The sequence below is a fragment of the Panthera uncia genome (assembly GCF_023721935.1).
Source record: "Panthera uncia isolate 11264 chromosome A3 unlocalized genomic scaffold, Puncia_PCG_1.0 HiC_scaffold_11, whole genome shotgun sequence".
Taxonomy (NCBI): Eukaryota; Metazoa; Chordata; class Mammalia; order Carnivora; family Felidae; genus Panthera; species Panthera uncia.
Genome location: NW_026057578.1, coordinates 8,637,328 through 8,658,154, shown reverse-complemented (window position 1 = coordinate 8,658,154; position 20,827 = coordinate 8,637,328). Strand labels below are relative to the sequence as shown.

The window sequence follows — 20,827 nt, the reverse complement described above, 5'->3', positions numbered from 1 at the left end:
CTGAATCCCGCTCCTGCGACAACACTTCCTTCTCCTTCTCCTTTCACTAAGTGAGGGGAGAAAGGAGCATAGATCTGCATCAGCCCGATGGGCCCCACATGCGTCTCACTGCAAACAAGAGGGAGACTGGGAGTACATGGTGGGCGTTAGACAAAAAAAGCGGTTCTGGGAGAGAACTCAAATCTGTCCATAAACCCAGCTCTTGTCATTCAATTTATTGGTAAATGAGGTCTAGAGTAACTTGTGCGGACATCAGGCCCCGTGGCCAAACTCGGAATTAACTCAACGGAATTAATTAACACAACTCTGAGGGTCCTGCTGGAGTCTTCTGCGTATCTACAGTTAGATACATTCGCCACGTGAACCACACTGTCAAAATGCACCTCCGCGCTCTTGTCCCGCTCCCCTCCCTCAACAGATAAGGATGCACCGAGGTTTTGAACAAGCTCTTAAGCATGAGGGTTGGGGCCCAGGCTTTGGGTCATGCTAGGACAGAACTAAGAAGAGTGGGATGCGACCCAAGTCTCGGTACCCTCATCCGTAAAGGGTGCACGGGACCTCCCAACCCAGCAACCATTTTCTGTAAAGAGCCAGAATGTAAATGTAAATATTCTCAGCTTTGCAGGCCACGCGCTCTCTGTCACAGCTACCACTCTGCTGATGTGGCTCAGGAGCCATCGGCTATATGGAAAGGCATGGACACGACTGTGTGCCAGTAAAACTTTGCAGACAAAAGCAGGTGGAGGTTTGCTAATCCCTGGCCTAATGCCCCCCCCCCCCCCCCCCACCCCGCATGTGGGAAGGATTAAATGAGGTCATGATTATAAAAACACTTCCAGGCTGAGCACGAAATAAATGCTTAGTAAATTCCAGTCGGTACTATTGTTATCAGTAACCATCATCATGGATATCTGGAGACCCTGAGCACTGGAGGTCTTAAGAACACTTTAAAAATCAAAACTAATTTTACTTTATATTTTACTGAATGAACCAGATGGTTTATTTCCAATTAACTAAAATCAATAGATCATATATGCTTACCTTTCTTACCCGAAACAGGAAATCAAGTTTTTTTATCATTTGGTCGATAATGTGCATTCCCAATAAAATTCTCATAGTTTCTCTTTTGTAGCATGCTGCTAGATAAGTGTTGATAGGACACAGGTCTTTTTCCTGATTGGAGGAAAAAAAAAAAAACGCATAAAAACACGTTACAACTGAAATGGTTTTAAGTGCCTCGAGGACATTTGCTAGCACAAAATTTTAAATCACTGAAGCCAGAATTATCTGAGTGCCATGTGGTCATTAGTAAGAATGACATTGGTAACTGTAAGTAAGCTACAATCTCGGGTTTCGGCACCAGAGTGGGGGGGGGGGGGGGGGGGGAAAAGCCCCAAACAATGGTGGTAGACGTTATCTTAAACCTACATGCATCATGAACCATAACCGTGGGGAAGAGGAGAAAAAATACTGATGTTTGAAAAGAGGCTTTCACTTGCAACATAGAGCCCTACTCTTCAAGTAAAGGCAAAGTTTTGACTCACGTCCGTTTTAACAACCGATAGGGAGAAAAATAGACACTTCTAATCAAAAGGCTGTAAAAATTAGTATTTCATCACAGGATTTAGAAAATTCACTGGAGTGTGTAAAAGCAATTGTTTTACAATTTGCTATCCCTACCGTATCAATTGGCATCAAGCTATCCTTGATAAGAGTATCGTCGCCACACAGAACCCTTAATTTGAAATTAATACAAACTGAGAGGTTTGAAAATGGATTTCTCTTTGGGGCTGCACAGACCAGCGGGGCTTATATCGGACAAAGGAAGTGGTTTAATTAAGTCGGCCTCGTGGGACAGCTCCCCAGGACACTCTGATCGACCTCTTCACCTGCACAGGTAAAGCGCCACAGGCCTCTAAGGGAAAGAGGCCGGAAGGAAGCAGGGGTTTTGAAAACACTTCCATGGGGAGAACTCCAAAGTAATCTTCGACTTTTAACAATTTACCCACATGGGAAAAACGGGTTTTGTCCCTTCCTTCTTCCTTATGGATGTCTTATGGAAATATATGATGGGTATGAGACAAATTAACTCTATTGATTCTACCAACACTGTAACTGCTGAAATGGCATTCTAATGTTTGCTTTCTGTGGGGTCAGGCCATATGATGCATAGAGCCTCTTTTATGTGAAACGTTATCTACTGCTTAAATGTTTATGCTGTGTTGATAATATTACATTGATGCATGACCCTGTATATTGTGTGCCTAGTATGTGAAGAAAGGGATTACAAGATGTATATAATGACTTTCTAACCTTGCGGCATTCAGAGTTTCCAAAAGATGAAGAAAGACCAAATCTAAATAAAACACTTCATCATTTAAGAAAAAAATTGTCCATATGGGAAAAGGGTGAGGCTTTTAAAATGCGCTGAATATTTAACAAAAAACGGTCTGATTCTAGAGTCCCAGCATCAAAAGAACGTCCACTGAGGTTCTCATACTTTCTGCTCCTGGTGGAAGACGCATGCTCCTAGGGGGCTCACAGTGCACCTGTCACCGGCTAGTGGGGACACTGCCCACCCACAGACCACTCATACCGGCGAAGGGACAGACTGGGCTGGGCTCCAAAGGGCTTCAGCATGAAGGGTGGGGAGCCAGCACTGCCCAGGGCCCCCCGGACCTCACTAGCATTGTGAGCTGGCTGCGGGCGGGCAGTGTGGCCTTCAGCCCGGAGGGCGTGGGCCCCCGGGTCTGTCCATCTCCCCACCCCTGACCCTCAGCAGCCCCCAGGCCCAGGGCCCAGCCCCTCCTCCACTCCCGCGGCCTAGGGTCCCTAGGCCCGTACCCCCTCCACCTTCGCCAGCGAGCCCAGGGCCTATTATCCACCCCTCCCCTGACCTCCCCTTGGGGGAAGGGGGAGGGCAGGGCCTATTCCCCCGCCCCCCTCAGCCTCCCCTTCGGCGGCGGGGCCCAGGGCCTGTCCGCAGCCCCCCCAACCGCAGCCTCAGCCTCACCTTCCGGGGGGGGGGGGGGGGGGGGGGGTGACCCAGAGCATCCGCGCACCCCTCCCCCAGCCTCACCTTCGGCGGCGGGCCCGCAGGCGAAGAGCGGCGCGGGCGCGGCGCGGGGCTTGGGCGGCATCGCTGCGGGCGGCGGGCACACGCACTCGGCGGGCAGCAGCGACTGCAGGCCGCGCACCACGTGGTACTTGGGCAGCTCGAAGGCCCGGCGGAAGGTGGGCGCGGGCGGCTCGGCGTCGGGCCACGGCCGCTTGGGCAGCGGCTCTCCGGGCTCGGCGGGGCGGCCGCTCGGGGGGTCGCGGCCCCGCGGCGCCCAGGGACGCTCCGCACAGCCGTTGGCGGCGGCAGGACCGGGCGGGGCGGGGCCGGCGGGCGCCCTGGCCTTGGCCTCGGGCCTCCGGCCCCTCTCTGGGTTGGCGGCGTCGGCCGGCGGCCGGGCGACCCCCTGCGCCCCGCCGGGCTGCGGCTGCGGCTGGTGCGGCGGACGCGGCGCCTTCAGGTTGCTGGGCGCTAAAGTGCTGGGGTCGAGCCCCGGGGGCGGCGGGGGCCTGGCGGGCGCGGCGGGGCCCGGCTTTCCCCGGTCGCGGTCGCGGTCCCGGTCGGCCGGCGCGGCCTTGGCGGGCGGCGCGGGCGCGGGCCTGGCCTTGGGCTTGGGGAAGTGCGCCAGCGGGGCCACGTCCTTCCCCAGCAGCGCGGGCGGGCAGCCGGTGCGCCGGCTTCGCAGCAGAGACTTGCTCCTGCAGTTTTTGTGGATGTCGGGGTTGTACTTATGCTCCAGTCGCTGGTGCATCATCAAAACCTCGGGATAAAAGGTCTTGAAGGTACAAAATGGGCAGGTGATCCCTGGGATTAAACTTTTGCTCAGAGAAATGGCCGGGCAGCCGTGAAGCGCCCCGAGGGACAGGTTCAGAGGCTTCTCCTGGCAGTCCGCGCCGGCCTTGTGCTTGCCCTCGGCCGCCGTCGCCGTCCCCACGTGCTTCTCCCGGTGACCGACCTCGGCCGCACGGGCCGCACCTCCGGGGACCCCCACCTCTGTTCTACACGTGGGTTCCTGCGCCTGAGGGTCACCCGCCGCTCTCTTGGGTAACGCATCCAAATAGGCGGGGGCAGGAGTTTTGCAGACTCTATCAGTACTGTCCTCCGTTGCATTTTTATTGAAATCCTGAGTATCTTTGTGAACTGGTGAGAGGACAGTGCTGCCCAGAACATTCGGAAAGGCAGAGGCCATCCCCTTAAGTTGCTTTGCAGGTGGGCTGCCTTTAACATCTTTGGCACCATCGAAAAATCTTTTCAAATTTTTGGTTTGCGCACTGTCGGGGGTAAGTAGTGCATCTTCGGGCTCCTGGTTCTTCCCGTCGTTCTTGACTTCCGCGGCAATATCAATCTGTTTGTCCTTGTGATGTCTCTCCAGGTGATACCGCAGAGAGGTCTTCTGGGCTGCAGCATAGTCACAGAATTCACATTTGTACGGTTTTTCACCTAAAACAACAAATGTCACCGTATTACACGAGTTTATCTGGAATAAATGAAGAATCTGTCCCCAAGTGACAAAAGCATCAAACCAGATCTTTGGAAACTAGAATCATCTAAGAGAGAATAGAGGGTCTTTCCTTTTCCCTTCTCCCTGCTGACCTTCATATCCGGGGTTTTTCCCCGGCTGCTCGCTTCATCACCCTCACTCCACTGAGTATTTGAAAATGTGAATAGCGTCTTAAATAGTGCGCCTTAAACTTACTTCATCTTAAGCCTCATAAACCATTATGGTACAGCTGCTTCTACAATCTCAAGGAAACTCTAAACATATTCTCGTTTCATCCCAAGTCATAAAAACCAATACCCAAAAAAGCTGTGGCATTAAAACATACTAAAGATAAAGAGCAAGTTGTAATAAGATGAGTGGCTACAACCGTCAGAAAGTAAATAAACTAAGTTCAAAATCAGGAACAGCTCGAGTTACAAAATGACACTTAACAGACTGCCATTAGCACACTACACTTTGACCCAAACTATTCTCCAAGGGTCTAACAGAATAGTCGAACAACAGTATTAAACAAAGAAACACAAAGAACCGCATCATAATTGTTTAAGCCAGTAAGAATTAAAGATCTAGGAAGCTCCTTACCTGTGTGCGTTCTGAGATGAATATTGAGGTAATAATTTGAACGGAAAAACTTCCCACAGTAACTACATTCTCTCGAGGACGTAAGATGCTTTATTTTTCCTCCATCATCATTTTTATCTTGAAGCAGAAACAAAAATATTTATGTAAGAAGACAGCTCGAGTACACGAGTAAGACAAGTGGGCTTTAAGTATTCTTGATGGAAGCATTTTTGGAAAAGCATAAAATAGCTTTTATATATTAGTGCTGGGGTAAACCAGAAAGGGTAGGAACATACCAAACACTGTTTGGAGGTCATCTGAAGTCTTGCAAGCTTTTTAGCATGCGTGCCTTGTTTTTTGTTTTGTTTTGTTTTGTTTTTGTTTCCTGAGTACAGCCAACTTAGTGGATCGTTAAAAGAGTCCGTTCCTCATTTGCCTCAATCACAGGAAAGATCACTTAACAGACTGACATGCATGGGCAACTTTCTGTTCTCCCAACACGTCTGCGACATGCCTGCTGGACCTACACTCGCTGGCTGCAATATCCAGCTTCTTCAGAGCAACTGATTTAGAAAACTGAGCCAATATAAATTGCCAGTTTCCCCAACCAGACAGAAGGCGGCGATCCTAAGATCAGGCCAGCTACCACTAGAGGGTAGCAAGCACAACCTAATCTTCACAGAAACTAAAAGGTTTGGCATTGGGTCAAACACCTTGTTTGTCAAAATTTAGCATGTTTTGGAAAGCAAACCGTATCATTCGCCAGCACGCATGTGGACAAGATATACCTGAGACCAATCAGAATCCGTCCCCAAGTGACAATGGGTTAAACTTGAAATTTCAAACTCTGCACTGATCAGGAGAATAGATCTCTGCTACAAGAGAGTAAAGGTCTGCCGGGGACGCTAATTTAAAGGGTGATTGTATTTAAACTCCAGCCCTCCAAAAGACCATTCCGTTTGCTCCAGTTAAGATGCCCACTCCCACAAAACTGACTGTCAAAGTTCGAGATCAACCTCCTCTTACTACACACACTACACAATGAGGACAAGAGAAGGGAAGTAGTCATCTCTTAAAATTGAGCATCACTAAACTGGCCATTTTGCCTTGAAAACCGAACTCCAACCTTTGAAAGGCCTCCTTTCCCTGCTCCTTCCTCACTCTGCATTTTGGACTGTATATATTTGGTTTACAGATTTAAAAAGCAGTGTATAAGCAAACCTTGGGCAGCCTCCAGTACGACAGAGACCAGACTGCATGATTCCCCCTCAACTCCCCGAGGAAAATGTATCCAGCTCTAAACATTCTCAAACAGCGGGAACAAGCACTGATGGAAAAAAGATGTCATGAAGACTTAAAAAAAAAAAAGAATTACACGAATAACCACTGTTAAACCTATTTTCAAGTAGAACAAATATAAAAACAAAATGTTTACTTTGTCTTTTGATCTTCTTTAAAGTAAATCTAAAAGAGAGCCGGGTTGATGGTAAAAAACAGTAAGCCAAATGGAAACCACCCCCGTCATGATACAAATTGAGGAGAATCAATTCTCTCGACACAGAATGCCTAGCTTTGTCTTCCAATCACACCCACCTAGCCAAGTCTGAACTTTACTGCAATTTTCCTACTCCCGAGTATGCATCAGAATTTGTTATGTTGCATCACACCCAAAAAGTTATGAAATGCCTCTCTTTTAACAGAAAGGACACGAAACGCCCACATATACCTGGTTCCTGCTCCTTGGGCATCACCTCTGAGTTTTAAAGAACTGCAAACTTTTTTTACCAATAGGCTGTTGAAATGATCCTTGGGAGGTGGAAGACAAGGGTTGACGAACCAAATTTTGCAAACAGAAATCAGGGCAAAGAAATGTTAAGCAACCTGTAATCCGCCACAAAACAATGCAGTGGGAGAACCCGCCTCCAGGCAAGTCGCGGCGCTCCCAGCGATTATCATGGGGCATTCTATCTGCCCAACCACCAAGATTTCCACCCAAGATTTCCACCCGGTTCTCCGGCCCACACCACCCACACCACCCGCTGGCAGAATGTGACTGGCCATTTCATTTCTTTCAGGGCAGCTGGCGGACCTAATTATCTCCCCATTTACTACTACATGCCCCTGAGAATGGGACCCACGCTAACAGGGACCACTATAAAGATAGAGGTCTGTGTTCAAGGCCTTCTTTATGATGTCATTAAGACACCATAACGTGCTTTCGAGATTCCCGAAGGCTGTAGTATGCTAAGTGCTAGGTTTCCTTGTGTCCCATCAAAGTCCAACCATTCTAAATACTCCAGAGGAACTAACAGCTTGTTCTCACATCCATCATGTGATCAGAAAAAGAACCAGGGCACTGGTTTGGGGAGGATCATCTGGTCAAACTCATCTTGGGTCTCACACTCGAGTTCTGACTAGCCAGCCATCAAGTTACAGTGAAAGAAGGCAGCGGCTGAAACCAAAGACCACTTTTGTGAATGATCATGTTTCTCTAAGACTAATTTACGTTCCCATCACTCGGCTGCTGAAGACGACGCAGGGGTTCGTTCTTTTAACTGTCTTCCAGCAGGAGAGTCCTTTATTCAAACCAAATCTTACTAAATGGATATGCCAAGTCTCTGGTTTAAGCGCAGATGGGCAAGGCTTGAAGCACACAGGTGGGATCTCTCTGCCTGAGACATCATGTCCACTGGGCCTCAAGACACAATGTGTCAGTGACAGCTTCTGTCTCCTATAAAAGCCATTAGGACACTGAAAACCTGAGCAGCGAGATTCCTTTAAAACATCTTTGGTGCGTTCGCGTTCCCTCTATTTTGAACACAAATGGACTTAGTTCCTGAGCTAACTGTTAACGAACACTAGTCCCCCCAGACATGAGAGGAGAGGGTACCAGGTAGCCCCAAACTCTCAGTACTCACCAAACTCTCTCAGTACCCTTGCTCTGGCTGATCATCATTCCCAGTGCCTTTCGTGACCCTAGAAAACCATCTGGAATAAATGCATGAGGGCTGGGTCCTGAAGGAAGGGGAAGTCTGTTGCATCGAAGGATAACTTGTTTTTGTAGATGAGATCAGGTTGGCCGGAAGAACGGAGCGAAGCCCAGGGTCTCTCAACCCTGACCTCACGGGACACTGGGACCACACAATGACTTGCTGGGGGGGCCGTGCTGTGCACTGGAGGACACTCCGCGGCATCCCTGGCCTCTACCCACCGGACGTCAGCAGCACAACACGAACACAGTTGTGACACCCAAAAAGACCTCTAGACACTACCAGGTTCCGCTGGGGGCAAAACTGCCCCAGTTAAGATAATGTGTGTCGCTTGTCAGCCAGATATTTAAAAAAAAGAAAAAAAAAAAAAAATCACACAAGTTTTCAGAAGAGGAAGAAACCTTGAGAAAAATCAAAGCCCTGAGAGGTTAGGTGAACTTACAAGGAGGAGGGTACCAGAAGAGCCTGGACTCAAACCCGGCTCTCCGACCCCGACCTGCCAGCGCTGTCCGGGGCTGGAGGCGGAGGAAGGACAGCACGCAACGGAGCGCCTCACTTACCCAAATGGAGCCCTTCCGGAAGTCCGTCCTCAGACCCATCTTCAGAACCGCCTTCTCGATCGACGGCTCCATTCTCGTCCAGGGCGGTGGTTAGGTCCGGAGAACACGTCCTAGGCTGCCTTCCGTCCACGGACATGGTTGGCGATTCGGCGTCGGCCCTCCGATCCTTCTTGTGGACCCTCGAGTGCAAGACCAGCTGGTGGTAGGTCCGGAAGGCTTTGCCACACTCAGAGCAGTGCGTCGGCTTCTCTTTGTTCCCGGACAGCTTTGGGTCGGCTTCCACGGAAGGCACTTCACCGCCGGAGGGTCTGGGCTTCTCCTTGTCCTGGGAGAGGCCCGCGCAGCCGCTTTTGCTTGGCTTGGGCTTTCCAGAACCTTCGGAATGGCTTTTTCCGGCGTTCCAAATTTCTCCGAGCTCTTCTTTTTCGGAACACGAATCATCGTTGTCGGTGCTGCCCTCCTGCCCTGGCTGCTCCTTCACTTCTCGGCACACGGCGACTTTTCCTTTGGTGGCCAGCTGCCAGGCCTGATAGGTGGTGAACGGATCGAGCTGAGCTATCCATTTGGTGGGCTTCTTCCCGGTCTCGGGGTGCGATCTGGGCCTCAGGTTCAAGAACTGCAGGAACTCTTCCCCCGGGGCTGGCATCCCCCCCTGCGGAGAGTCTGTCTGTGTGCCTCCGCTGCCGCTGCCGGAAGCAGTGTCTTTGGCGTGCATCCTCCTGTGATCGATCAGACTTTCCTTATTTGGAAACAGGAAGCCACAAACCATGCAGATTTTGTAAGGAGAGGAGATGCTCTCGGCCACGTGCTCCTGAACCACCTCGTTGATGGTGGCGGGGCTCTCGGCGCCCGGCTGCAGCTTGCTCTTGGCCCCCGCTTTGCCGGTGTGTGTCCGCATGTGGTTCTTAAGGAACCAGGGCTCCTTGAACCTCCGTCCGCACACGTGACAGCCGTAAGTGAAGGAGTCCTTATGCTTCTTCATGTGGATCTCGACGTCGAAAGCGACTCTGAACGTCTGCCCACACACTTCACAGCTGAACTCTTCGTTTTCTTTGCAGTTCTTGTCCTTCGGAGGCTCCGTTCTCACCTGAGTCTTGTCCAGGGGACTCAGGTACTCCGCTTCCACCCGCAAAACGGCCGGCTCGCAAAGGACAGGCCGATGTTGCATCAGGACATGTTTATTGAGGTCTTCTGAATGCGTGAAGGTCTGACTGCAGAACATGCAGTCCAAGGGCATATATCCTTCGATCTGGATGATATTTTTCTCTTGCGTAGCTCGGAAAGGAACGGTGGTGGTCCCTTTTATGGGCACGGCATCATCTATCTCCATCTGGGTACCAAGAGAATTGCCAATAACTTCTGGTCCGTCCATATACACCAGCAGGGACTGAGTTGGCATGTTTCCTGGCACTTTAGGATTGTATACAAAATGAGAATCCGGCGGAGGGATTTCTGGAACTGGAATAAGGCCGCTTGTAAGACTTGTCACTCACGCCCCCAGCAGCCCTGGACTTAAAACGAGAACAAGCATTTGTTACAAAAGTTCAGAAGCAAAGTATATATTCCTGTAGCTTCTTATCTTCAGAAGTCTTAGGAAGCTCGGTGGCAGAGCCAACCACTGGTTCTTTGCACAAACAAGGCAGACAGACTCCCCAGCGCTTTGATTCAAATAGGAGTCAGCACGGAGCGTTCATTCTCTTTGTCTCCATTGAGTGAGTGATTCAACTGAGCAAGAAGTCAATCCCAGCAACCTGGAGACCAGGGATTTCCAAAACCTAGAGGGGGAAAAACAAAAACCAAAAACCACAGAAATGGTTACTTGGCTGCGGCCAGAGGGAAGAGAAGCCCGGTGTGGACGACGCACAGCTGGTCCGCTTGTGGCAGAAGAGGTGCCTCGTTCGCCCACTCCACTTCCGACTAACATCGCGCATCCTGTTAAACATGCCCGTTAATTAAATGGTTAGCATTTTACCCAATCAGGACACTCACCAAATCGCCGGATTTTCATCCAGGGAAGAAACTGAAAACGTGGTGCTCTAATGATTGAAGTCTAAACTTTAAGATTCGGGACAGAAACGGTTAAATTCAGCTGAATGCAGTTTAAATGCCACTGCAATGCAACGTGTGTCCTTACAAAGAGCCCCTGCAAATCTAGAGACGATACCCACTGGGAAGAATGCCAAGCAAGGCCCTCTCTAAATAAAACGTTTAAAGCCCGAACTTCAGACTGTCTTCTATACGGCCCAGAGACACAAATGCCGAACAGCACCCTCGAAGATCACACACGCACAGGCCAACAACACACACGAGAACAGGAACCTTTCCTAAAATCCACATTCAGAAACTACAGAACACCTCAGAATGAGGCTCATCGTGGCCAAGGGGAACCTGAATCATTTTGGTTCACAGGATATTCTAGCCCTCGACCCACCGCCCAGATCCCAGCTGCTTTTTCAGAAGGCAGAAACTGCCTTCAACAAAAGTCAGGGTAGGGCTCCCTTGTGCACACAACAAATAAGGAAACACACGCACCAGGCTACTCGGTGAGGGTACACTTGAAAATCCTCCACACGGCAGGGTCAACATGGCTCAGTCTTTCATCAGAGAACGGGTCCTCCCACTTTTAACCCACCCTTCCCATTATGCACTGGCCAGGTGAAAAATGGATGATTACTTTATGTGGCTCTGCAGGCTCAGATTTAGAAGCCAATTTTCATTCTTGGAGAAGAATTAACCTCCAAACCCAACACCCTCCCCTCCACCTTTCTGGCAAGCACAGAATTGTTTCTAAATAGACTCAGCTACTTAACCTGAAGTCTGTTAATTCCACCCAACAGAACAAAAAGACTTGCAAACTACTCCCACCACCTTGACTTGACTTTCCTTCTCTCCACTTCCTCAAAGAGCAAGGGCCTCTAGGCTCAGTGAAGACAAGGAAACATTTCTTCCCCTTCTTTATACTCATAATAGAAGAAAATTCTCATGCTCTTTGCTATCTTTAGTTTTGAATACACTAGATCTTTAACATTAAGCTTTTCTAAATAAGGCTGCAGATCAAAGATTAGGGAAAAGAAAGAAGGTACTGAAGTGTTTTATCTTAATTTCTGAGTCCTTTGTTGTGATCACAAAGGAGGATAAAACTCTTGGGCTGGCTACCAGCTTGGTGGGCTTTAACAGAACACTCCAAAGACCCGAGTTCTAGTTCTGGCTAAGTCACAACCTTAAAGTTGTCACCACCACCTACCTACCTCACCTTCATCTACCTACTGCAGGTGGTTAAATTACAGGATCACCCTCAAGAGTTCCAAATTTTCTATGGTTCCAGGGGCAGATCTACACGTATGGATAGACAGACACCAAAGAATATTTGATGCTTTCCCAATCAAGATATTAAGTGATATCTGAAAAACGTAACTGATAATTTAGGGTTCTATGTAGTCTGTATTTACTGAATGCCGGTGTACCAGGTAATATTTTAACTGAAGAAATAACAGTACATACTCTAGACAAGCAGTTATCAAACTGACAACACTGTCTTCACTGGCAACATCTAGATGAAAAACAGAGAGACAACTCAGTGAGTCCTACACAAACGACACAGATTAATTTCAATTTGAATAGAGGCTGTCCTCTATTTGAGGTCCTTTCTATTTGGGGGTTGCAAACTAGCTTTTTTAAAATGAAAGAGTGGCAATAGCAATCAGTACTTTTTTCAATGTCCTAATTTGCCAAAATCAAAGTTAGTCCTCTATGTTGGACCTGTGTGTGTGTGTGTGTGTGTGTGTGTGTGTGTGTGTACGTATGTAAGAAATTTTACTACTCTCTGATATTTTAAGTTTGGGGGAACTCCAGTTTCCTACAAATAATCTTTCCCCAAAAGACACCACTCCTAAACTCAACCTCTGAATTAGAAACATGGTGTGGGTACATACATCCCTATTATTTCCAATCCAGGGTAATGGCGTGACCAGAAGGAAATGCCTCAGTTTAGTTTCAATTTTTGTCTCTGAAATGTTCAAATATCTGGGTTAAAGAAGTCATCATCAGCTTCTAACACAAGACCTAGAGGATTAGTAAAGGAGGCACGGTGCAAAAAAAAAAAAAAAAAAAAAAAAATTAGGAGCGGAACAGAGGCCTGGAGATGAGGGGATGGACGTCCTAGGCCCCCCAGCTACAAGAGTCTCCTACGAGGAGTCTCTCCTACGAGGGTCAGATGGGGAAGGAGAACCTCCCCGGCAAAACCTGAAGCACTTCCTCCTCAAGGGAAGCTTCTGGCACAGATTGTGATGGCCATCGACTGTGCCCAACTGTCCTAAACACTAGACTCCCGGTGAGTCATAGCAATCCTTACTACTCACCCAAGATCTGCAAACCCTGGGCCACCTGTTTGAAGATCCCAGGAGCAGAGACCCTGTCGACCTTGTTCACCATGATGTCCCCATGCCTAGAAGGGGTCCCTGGCATGGGGTCGGGCCCTCAATAAACCCCTGGTGAATAAATTAACAAACACTAACGTCATCAGTACAGGTATACGATCAGTAATGCACATCTCTGGCCACAGTCACCAGTCTGAACTGATCTGATATTAAAATTAACCCGAATGTTCATGAGAACTTCTTTCTACACGGCTCTCCATGGCTGCCGTCTAATTTACCATTCTCTGCAGTTTCAAGGGTGTAATAATAGAAAACAAGATCCTAATTAATCCTACCATGAAGTTGACCAGCATGGGCAAAACCTTCTCATTTAGATTTAAAACTACGCTCCTTACTGACCCACCAAGACAGACGTGCAGGACAAGCTAGGAAAATCTGACAACAAACGCCTCGGACTCTTGACTTAAGAAACCGTTTGCAGACTAAACACTTCCTTAAACTATAAACCAATTACCTGTATCACTTAAAACCAATCTGCTAAACAAAACCCCCAATCTTTAACAGTGACTGCGATAATACTTGAATAATAACAAAACTTACCAAAAAAGACACATTCTAATCTAATTACTGTTAATAACAACCATTCCAGTCGAGTGAAGTGCACACCCACACACAGCCTTCCTAGAGCCTTGCTCTCCAGGTGGAGCAACACAGAAGCCACGGCAGGCACACCAAGGCACTGCCGGCCCAGGAAGTTGTCTGTCTTCACAAAGAACTGGAGGAGGAAGGAGGGGGAGGATCTTAATCCGACCCCTAGAATCTAAATGCTTTTAGTTTGCAGAGAAGTTGAGCGTTCAGAACATACTAGGCTTCCCGAAAGGCGGTTTGCAAAATTGTTTGTCAGTGTTTAAAAAAACGTTCTTAAACCTTTAGTCAGGGAGACGATACACTTAACCTTCAGCTATACACCCCCAAGGCACCCGAGGCGAGAGGTTATCCGGCATAACCTCGTATTCCGCAAGAGTACTGGTGATTACTTTATACTGTGATTAGATACTTTAAAAAAAATGTGCAACAACATAATCTTTGAAAAACAGTAGGAACCATATTGCTTAGAAGTTCCTAAAATAGAAGTCTAATGCTCTTTGGGCCATTTCTGTTTTTTGTTTGTTTGTTTGTTTTGTTTTAAAGCAGATGCTCCGTGGGGAGTAAAGCTCAGGAGATTCTGCCACTATCTACAGATTTTGAAATTAGCAAATATTACACATTATATAATGCTTAATGAAAAAAATGCAATAATTTGTGCTTAAGCACAGCAAATTAGAAGGAAACGCCACCTTGCTGACAATTGCTGTGACTTGGGAATAGTCCTTCATGTACAAACGTACTCACACTGTTAACCTTTACAGACAGCATGCCTCCACTTTAGCTAAACAGGTTATCTTACATTTTTTGATATGGAATATTTATTACCCTATGATGGAGCAAGAGGAATTCAAAGTCCTCAAAAACTGTCAAAGACACCCAATTCTGTTTATAACTAAGTAATATGCAGTATTCCTGCAACTCTACTCTTTCCCTCCGAGTCACTCAAGTGTCCAAATATATGATCATTAAAATATTTCACCCAAACAAACTGCTAGTCTCTGGCCTGTTTCATTTGTATCCTGTAAAGGGCGAAATTATCTCCAAGATCTGGTCAGGAAACTTAACAGTTTTTCTATAAATGTTCCTTCTGTACGTTACACATATGAGTTTTTTCCTTAATCCGACAAGTGAGGAGAACTGTACATAGTTACGCCACAGCGACAATCCAAACCTGTAACTTTAAATCCTTCAACACTATTTCAAGGAAATCACCAAGGTCACACCCATGAGCTGAATGGTCAACCCAACTTTCCTAATATAGCTGTGAAAAGATGTTTAAAAGTTCAGTGAAAAGATTAAAATATTCAAAAGGTTATATTCAGCATCACAATCTAAAACTAGTCAGAAGCAAATGGTTTAAAAATAAAAAAGCCATTGGCCAGTTCAAAGGCAAGGCCTGGGAAGATCCTACGGCCATCTCATTTTCCTGAAACTGTAATAAGGGCTCAGTTCTAAATACAATTAGAGGCCAGAGTACTATAAAAATATACAGTCATATTTGTACATTTGAGTGTCAGGATTAAAAACTCTGCCTGATTCATTCCAAATCAATTAAGGTCAGTTAAAGGATCTCAGCGTGAACTTGAAGCCACATAACTAGTTTTAGTTTCGGTATTATCAATATTAACAGATCCTGTGGTCTGTAAACTGGCTTTGACAAATCCCATCCTGATCGGAAAAAGAGAACTATAAGGGAAATGAATAAAACAAGACTTTTAATGCGGCCGTCAGATGAAGCCTTGCGATCTGAGAGATTCCATTCCTGCTACTTCACCAGTAGTACACCTTAACTACTTTTGGAAAGATGTTAGACAGAACTGCACCAAAGAGAGAGATTTCAATAAGAAAAAGCCAACCTATCTTTACCTATATCCTCTCGCTCCCCACAAAGGAAACGCTTGTGTATCTGCACACACAGATAACTGCATATATAGGTACAGAAGGAACTAGAACCATTACCCCACACACCTACACCACTTTTTCCACAAGGCCAAATGGTGAGTGTTCTTGATTATACCCAATTTAACCAACCAGATTAAATACAAACGCGGGCACGGCCTTTTAAGGCAGGCGCTCTTTCTTTAGCCAACATTTAAAGATTCCCCTCCCTATCTCTGTTGAGTAAATACTAAGGTTGTAGGTCTGGCTCTTTTAAGTCACCTGTTTGCTTTCAAAATTCAGGGGAAAGCTCTCCTTTCAATTAATACGTATAGAATCACTGTTCCTTAGATTTGTATGCTGGACTGAAAAAAAAAAAATTAGCCACCGATTTCAAAAAACCCAAAACACACGTCTTCTGGTGTAAATGAACTGTGTTGAAGTCACCCCGATGGACACAGGTAGGAGAAAAAACAAACAAACAAACAAACAAGCAAGCAGTTCTCCTAATGGGATTCGAGAACAAAACAGATGTGGACTCTAGCTCCGGTCCACAGAACCATAGTTTAAATTCAAAACGTTTCCTGACACGCTGGCAACTGATGAACAACGATACACAAAACACAAACGAATCCATTAAAAAACTGGCATCTGACTCCGGGTAACAGAAGCTCTTCAGCCCGAATTGAAGGAATGCGGAGGTCAAAAACAACTTAGGTAAAGCTTCGGAACAAAAGCCCAGGAATTCAAACTAATTCTCTCATTTAACTTCCCCGGCTGTCTTTTCAGGTTTAGTAATTTTATTTCTCAACGTGATCATAAAATTACCAAACTGGCCCCTGATTTCCAGTAACTCAGTTATGTAGTTAGCCTGGGCAGGAAGTAATGGGATGTTAAGAACAGTCAGTCAACAAATGTTCAAATGTGGAGTCGTTTAATGAACATTCCAATGTTAAGCATAAAGGGGCGGTCTGTGGCGGCAGCTGGCTGCTGGGGGGGGGGGGGGGGGGGCCCCCGCTTTTTTTTTGAAGGCAGCTCTAAAAAAGGGTTGGGCTTCCCCCCCCTGAACGGCAGATTTTAGAGAAGGACGGTGGTCGCACTTCCTCAAAGTCAGACTTCCAGCTGCCCTCGTGGTCTCCATTCAAAATCCTCTGCCCCACACACCACTACCAATTTGCCTCACTGTGTGATCGGTCGGAGAGGAATCGTCCAGATCGCCTCCCTTCCTAACAGCCAACACTTCAAGAACTTTCTGCTGCCCCCAAAAGGAGGCCGTTCGGTTAGGACGATCAAGCTTTCCCTCTCCCGAATTTCAGAAATTTCCTGCTGTCTTTGTGTAATTCATTCTTTCTTCCACGTGCATTTTAATCTGGTTAACACCCCTCCCCCTCCCAAATCTGGAGGTGAGGTGTACAAATCGAGACTCTTCCAGCCTCCTTTAGTTTACAGGCTGTAACTAAACCTTTCCCTACTTGGAGCATTTAATATGATTAGGATTTCTTTCATTTCAGCTCAGTAGCTATTCTGTAAACACCTTCCAGGTTTTTACTTGTAACACCTCAGTAACTCTTTGAAAACTATTAGGTGTATTCCAGATGTAGTCGTTTAAATTAAAATCTCCTTGCACTTACTTTATTCTAGTGGAATACTCATCAGCTTATACAACGGTCTCAGGTTTCTCGTTCCTACTGTACAATTCTAAACCTTGAAAATATATAGCCATTGTTCGGGACCTTGGCTTCAAGGTCCCAATTCATTTACTAAACAAACTGCCAGGGGGTTACACTGAAATAGGAAATTAGCAATGAGCCATTTAAAATAAGTCATCCCCAGCAACCTCAAAAAAACTAACACACAGGCCATCCTGGCATGTGTGGGATGGGACCATGTGAACTGAAATGGTCTTTGAGCAAATGGGAACACAGCTTCACGTGAAACATAAAAAAAGGTCCAGATCATGCACAGTCCTAAAAGAGTCAGATCAAAGTATCTTTTTTTTTTTTTAATCAAGTAGTAGATAGTAGGCAGTCAAGAGTCATTAAAACTACTCAAAAGTTCTTATCAACCAATATCATTTTTGTGACAACAGGGAGAAAAGAATGTAATTTTATAAAGTGGGAAAACACATCTTTGGGGACCCCTGAGGCTCTAATCAAGCGTCTCAGAATTAAGAGTGCTCCAGGGTTGGGAAAAGGCAACCCTGCTGTGGCAAAAACATGCCATTTCATCATAAATGTTGTTAAAAGAGAGTAAAGTGATTATCTGAAATGAGGAGAGAGGGACTCTGTCGTTGCCAGGCCATTATATTCCTTAATGATTTCATCAGTTTGTAAGCGACTGGATGATGAAGTCTTATTTTCTGATTTCCTCTTTAAAGGTCCACTGGAAGGGAGACGGGCGGCTACTCCTCCCAGAAGTTCCACTGCCAAAAAATGGAGGCTTACAAAGAGAATGCAAATCAACCTCCACCTTAAGAGTAAAGGCAAACCCTAGCACTCCTCCGTCCTCTTCCCCTCTACTACCTGGGGTGGGGGGGGGGGGGGGTTATAAAGCTGTTATCTAAATAGATTCTTCAGGGTGAAGGGGGAAAATATTTTCTACAAACTTTATCAACGTGGTGTATTAGTTCCTTTTTTTGATTAGGAAGTGAAAGGGAAGGATAGGAACCCCAGACCACTGCTAAACTTCGATCTTAACAAGTTATTAAAAAACAGCAAAGGTCACACTGCCAAGCGTTGGAAGGCGCCGTGAAGATAAAAGGTTGGAACCAAGTTGGACACTAAGGAAAAGTGTGTCCTTCGCCTGGAGAAGTCATAATCCTCCCCCACTTCCTCCCCCAGCACGCAAACCAATGTGGAGCCCCCGAGGAGGAGGCTTCCTCTTCTTCACGCTAAATAATTAACATTCCAAGCAATCAGATTATTAACCCTATTCGAACAAACAAGCCAAATAAATGGTGTGCCTTGTGGCTACTGACAAGAGGATTTTTAAGTAAGTCACACTGCCTCTTGAATTTAAGACCTTCTAGAACTGATTAAAAATGGAAGCAATTTGGGGCGGTGGGAGGGGTTTTTCACTAGAACACCAGGATCAAACGCACACACACTACTACGAGTCTTTGGGACACTGAACAAAACAGTATCTAAAATAAACAGGACTTCTCAGAAAAAGTCATCTACCATTAAAGGACACACCTTAAAAGTTCTTAGACACATTAACTAAGCAAGCACAAACCAGTGGTTTGACTGCTATATTTTTCAGACAAAAAGCAATTAGGTTATTACTCCGCACTTGCCCCTCCAGACACGACAGGCCTTTTTAGAAACGCTAGATTATTCACTCAAAGTGTTATAAAATTTAGTATTTTAAGTCTTAGCTGATATCCACCAGGGCATCCATCCATGGGGGGGCGGGGGAGGGGAGGGGGGGCGTACAGTAACAGAACATTTCTAAATGTACTTCTTAACATATACAAAAGAGAAGGTGCAAGGCCTCCCAAGACCCCTACCTAGTCGCCAGGCCTGGCCGGCAGCTGTTGCTACCCTGCCTTTTCTTTTGTTGGGCTTAATCTCATGTCAACTCATTCAACCAACTCAAAAGCGATGAAGACATAATTGAATCAACCTGAACTAAATCAGACCTAGGCTTCTTAAAACATACAGCTTAATGGTTCCAAATGATCTAGAAAGCGAGGAAACCAGCTAGTATGTAGCACGTAGTAGTCAATACCACAGGACCCCAAACTGGCCCAAGGACCACTGCAACAACAGCCCTGCATTTAATACACGTTTAGGAATGCTCAAGCCAGCGCTTCAAGCCCTATAGGCTGATTCAGAAAGATAAACTGAGGCTCAAGGAATTTCAAAGAGGAACACAGCAAAGCCTTAAACTCCAAAGCGACTATTCTTTTCTTGGGGAAACAAAAAAAGAGAAAAAATAAAGTTTCTGCTACTCCCTGTGTAAGCAGGCCACTGGGGTCCCAGAAGTGGCCACTGGTGGCTCTTTCCTGTTCCTGTAACTAAACCTTTAGGAAAAGTCCCCGCCTGCCCACCCCACCCCCATCCCACCCGCCCAAGAATGCTACTTCCCGTCCTCGGTGGCCCTTCCCTGAATCCCAAAATGCGGGTTCCAACCCGGGACCTGGACGTCTGTCCCGATCCCCGGGGCGCAGGTACCGGCCTGCAGGTCTGGCCCCCATCCGGGCAGGACCGCTCAGGCCGCCCCAAATCCGGCCTCCAGGGGCCCCCAGCAGCGCCCTCGTCTCCCCTCCCCATCCCGTGCAGCTCGCATTTTGGGGCCAAAGCTAGAGAGAAGAGGGCTCTACATCTGAAACTGCGCGGTTTCGCCACTCAGCGCCTCCTGGCAGAAACTTCCCTTTTAAAAAAAAAAGAAAGAAAGAAAGAAACACTTATAGGCGAACATTTCAATCCTTCCTGCCCTTTAGAGTTACTAGTTCTGCTTCCAGCTGGCTTTGGGACTCCAAGTAGAATTAAGTTATAAAGATATTCTTTAAGCGTTTAATGGCTATTTAAAAAGTTTCAAAAAATCTTTAAAATTAAAGAGAAAAAAAAAAAAAAACAACAACAACACCTTATCACACACATCCAGGAATCGCAGCCCGTGCACCGCCTACTCAGGGATGAGCAGGAGACCGGGAATCCCGGGGACGGATTTGGGGGCGCCCGGGGGCTCGTTGGGGTGTGCGTCGGGGTCTGCGGCGACGCCAAGCCCCTCCCTCGGCCCCTGTAGACGCGCCCTCCGCCCGGCCCGTGTGGACGGTCCCGGCCATTGTTTGCGGGGGACGCCTGTTAGGACGCATTGTTTTGGCTGTTCCCAAGTTGCCCCGGCCCCCCCTCGGGGCCATCGCGGGGGGCTCTGCGCCGGCCCCCTCACCTCCGCCCGCCCCCCACGGCCAAGCCGGCAAACCCGGAGAGCCGCCCGGCGGAGCCACCCAACTTTTCCGGAACAGCCCCCCACCCACCCACGCACGCACGCAGCCCCCGGCTCTCTCCGGCCGGCCCCCCGGCCCGGGCCGGAGAAGGGGGGACTCCCCCGCCCCCAAGCCCTCCCGTCAGTCCCCGAGAGTGAGTGTGATGGTAAAACACTGTACACACCGGGGGCTCGCCCGGCACCTCCTCACTGCCGGGATCGCTCCGTAGCCGGGTGGGGAGGGGGCGCCCTAGAGGAGCGGAACAGAGAGCCGGAGCGGGGGCCGGGCCGGGCGGGGCGGGGGTCATCCGGGGAGGGGGGCGAGC

At 47.6% G+C, this 20,827-nt stretch overlaps 1 protein-coding gene across 10 annotated transcripts in view; it reads right to left on the bottom strand.

Annotated features, from left to right (window-relative positions):
• ZNF217 (zinc finger protein 217) overlaps window positions 1-20,827 on the bottom strand; it is a 45,227-nt gene that overhangs the window by 9,756 nt on the left and 14,644 nt on the right. For 7 of the 10 annotated variants that reach the window (XM_049650609.1, XM_049650614.1, XM_049650608.1 and 4 more), the window contains 4 exons: window positions 8,671-10,445; window positions 5,142-5,258; window positions 3,080-4,498; window positions 1,042-1,173 (listed from right to left, as the gene is read on the bottom strand). In XM_049650609.1, coding sequence (XP_049506566.1) covers window positions 1,064-1,173; window positions 3,080-4,498; window positions 5,142-5,258; window positions 8,671-10,069 — 3,045 coding nt within the window. In that variant the 5' untranslated portion in view covers window positions 10,070-10,445 and the 3' untranslated portion in view covers window positions 1,042-1,063. Of the gene's footprint in view, window positions 1-1,041; window positions 1,174-3,079; window positions 4,499-5,141; window positions 5,259-8,670; window positions 19,625-20,686; window positions 20,822-20,827 lie in introns of those variants that run through there. The other 3 variants (XM_049650616.1, XM_049650607.1, XM_049650615.1) reach the window with 2 other exon arrangements.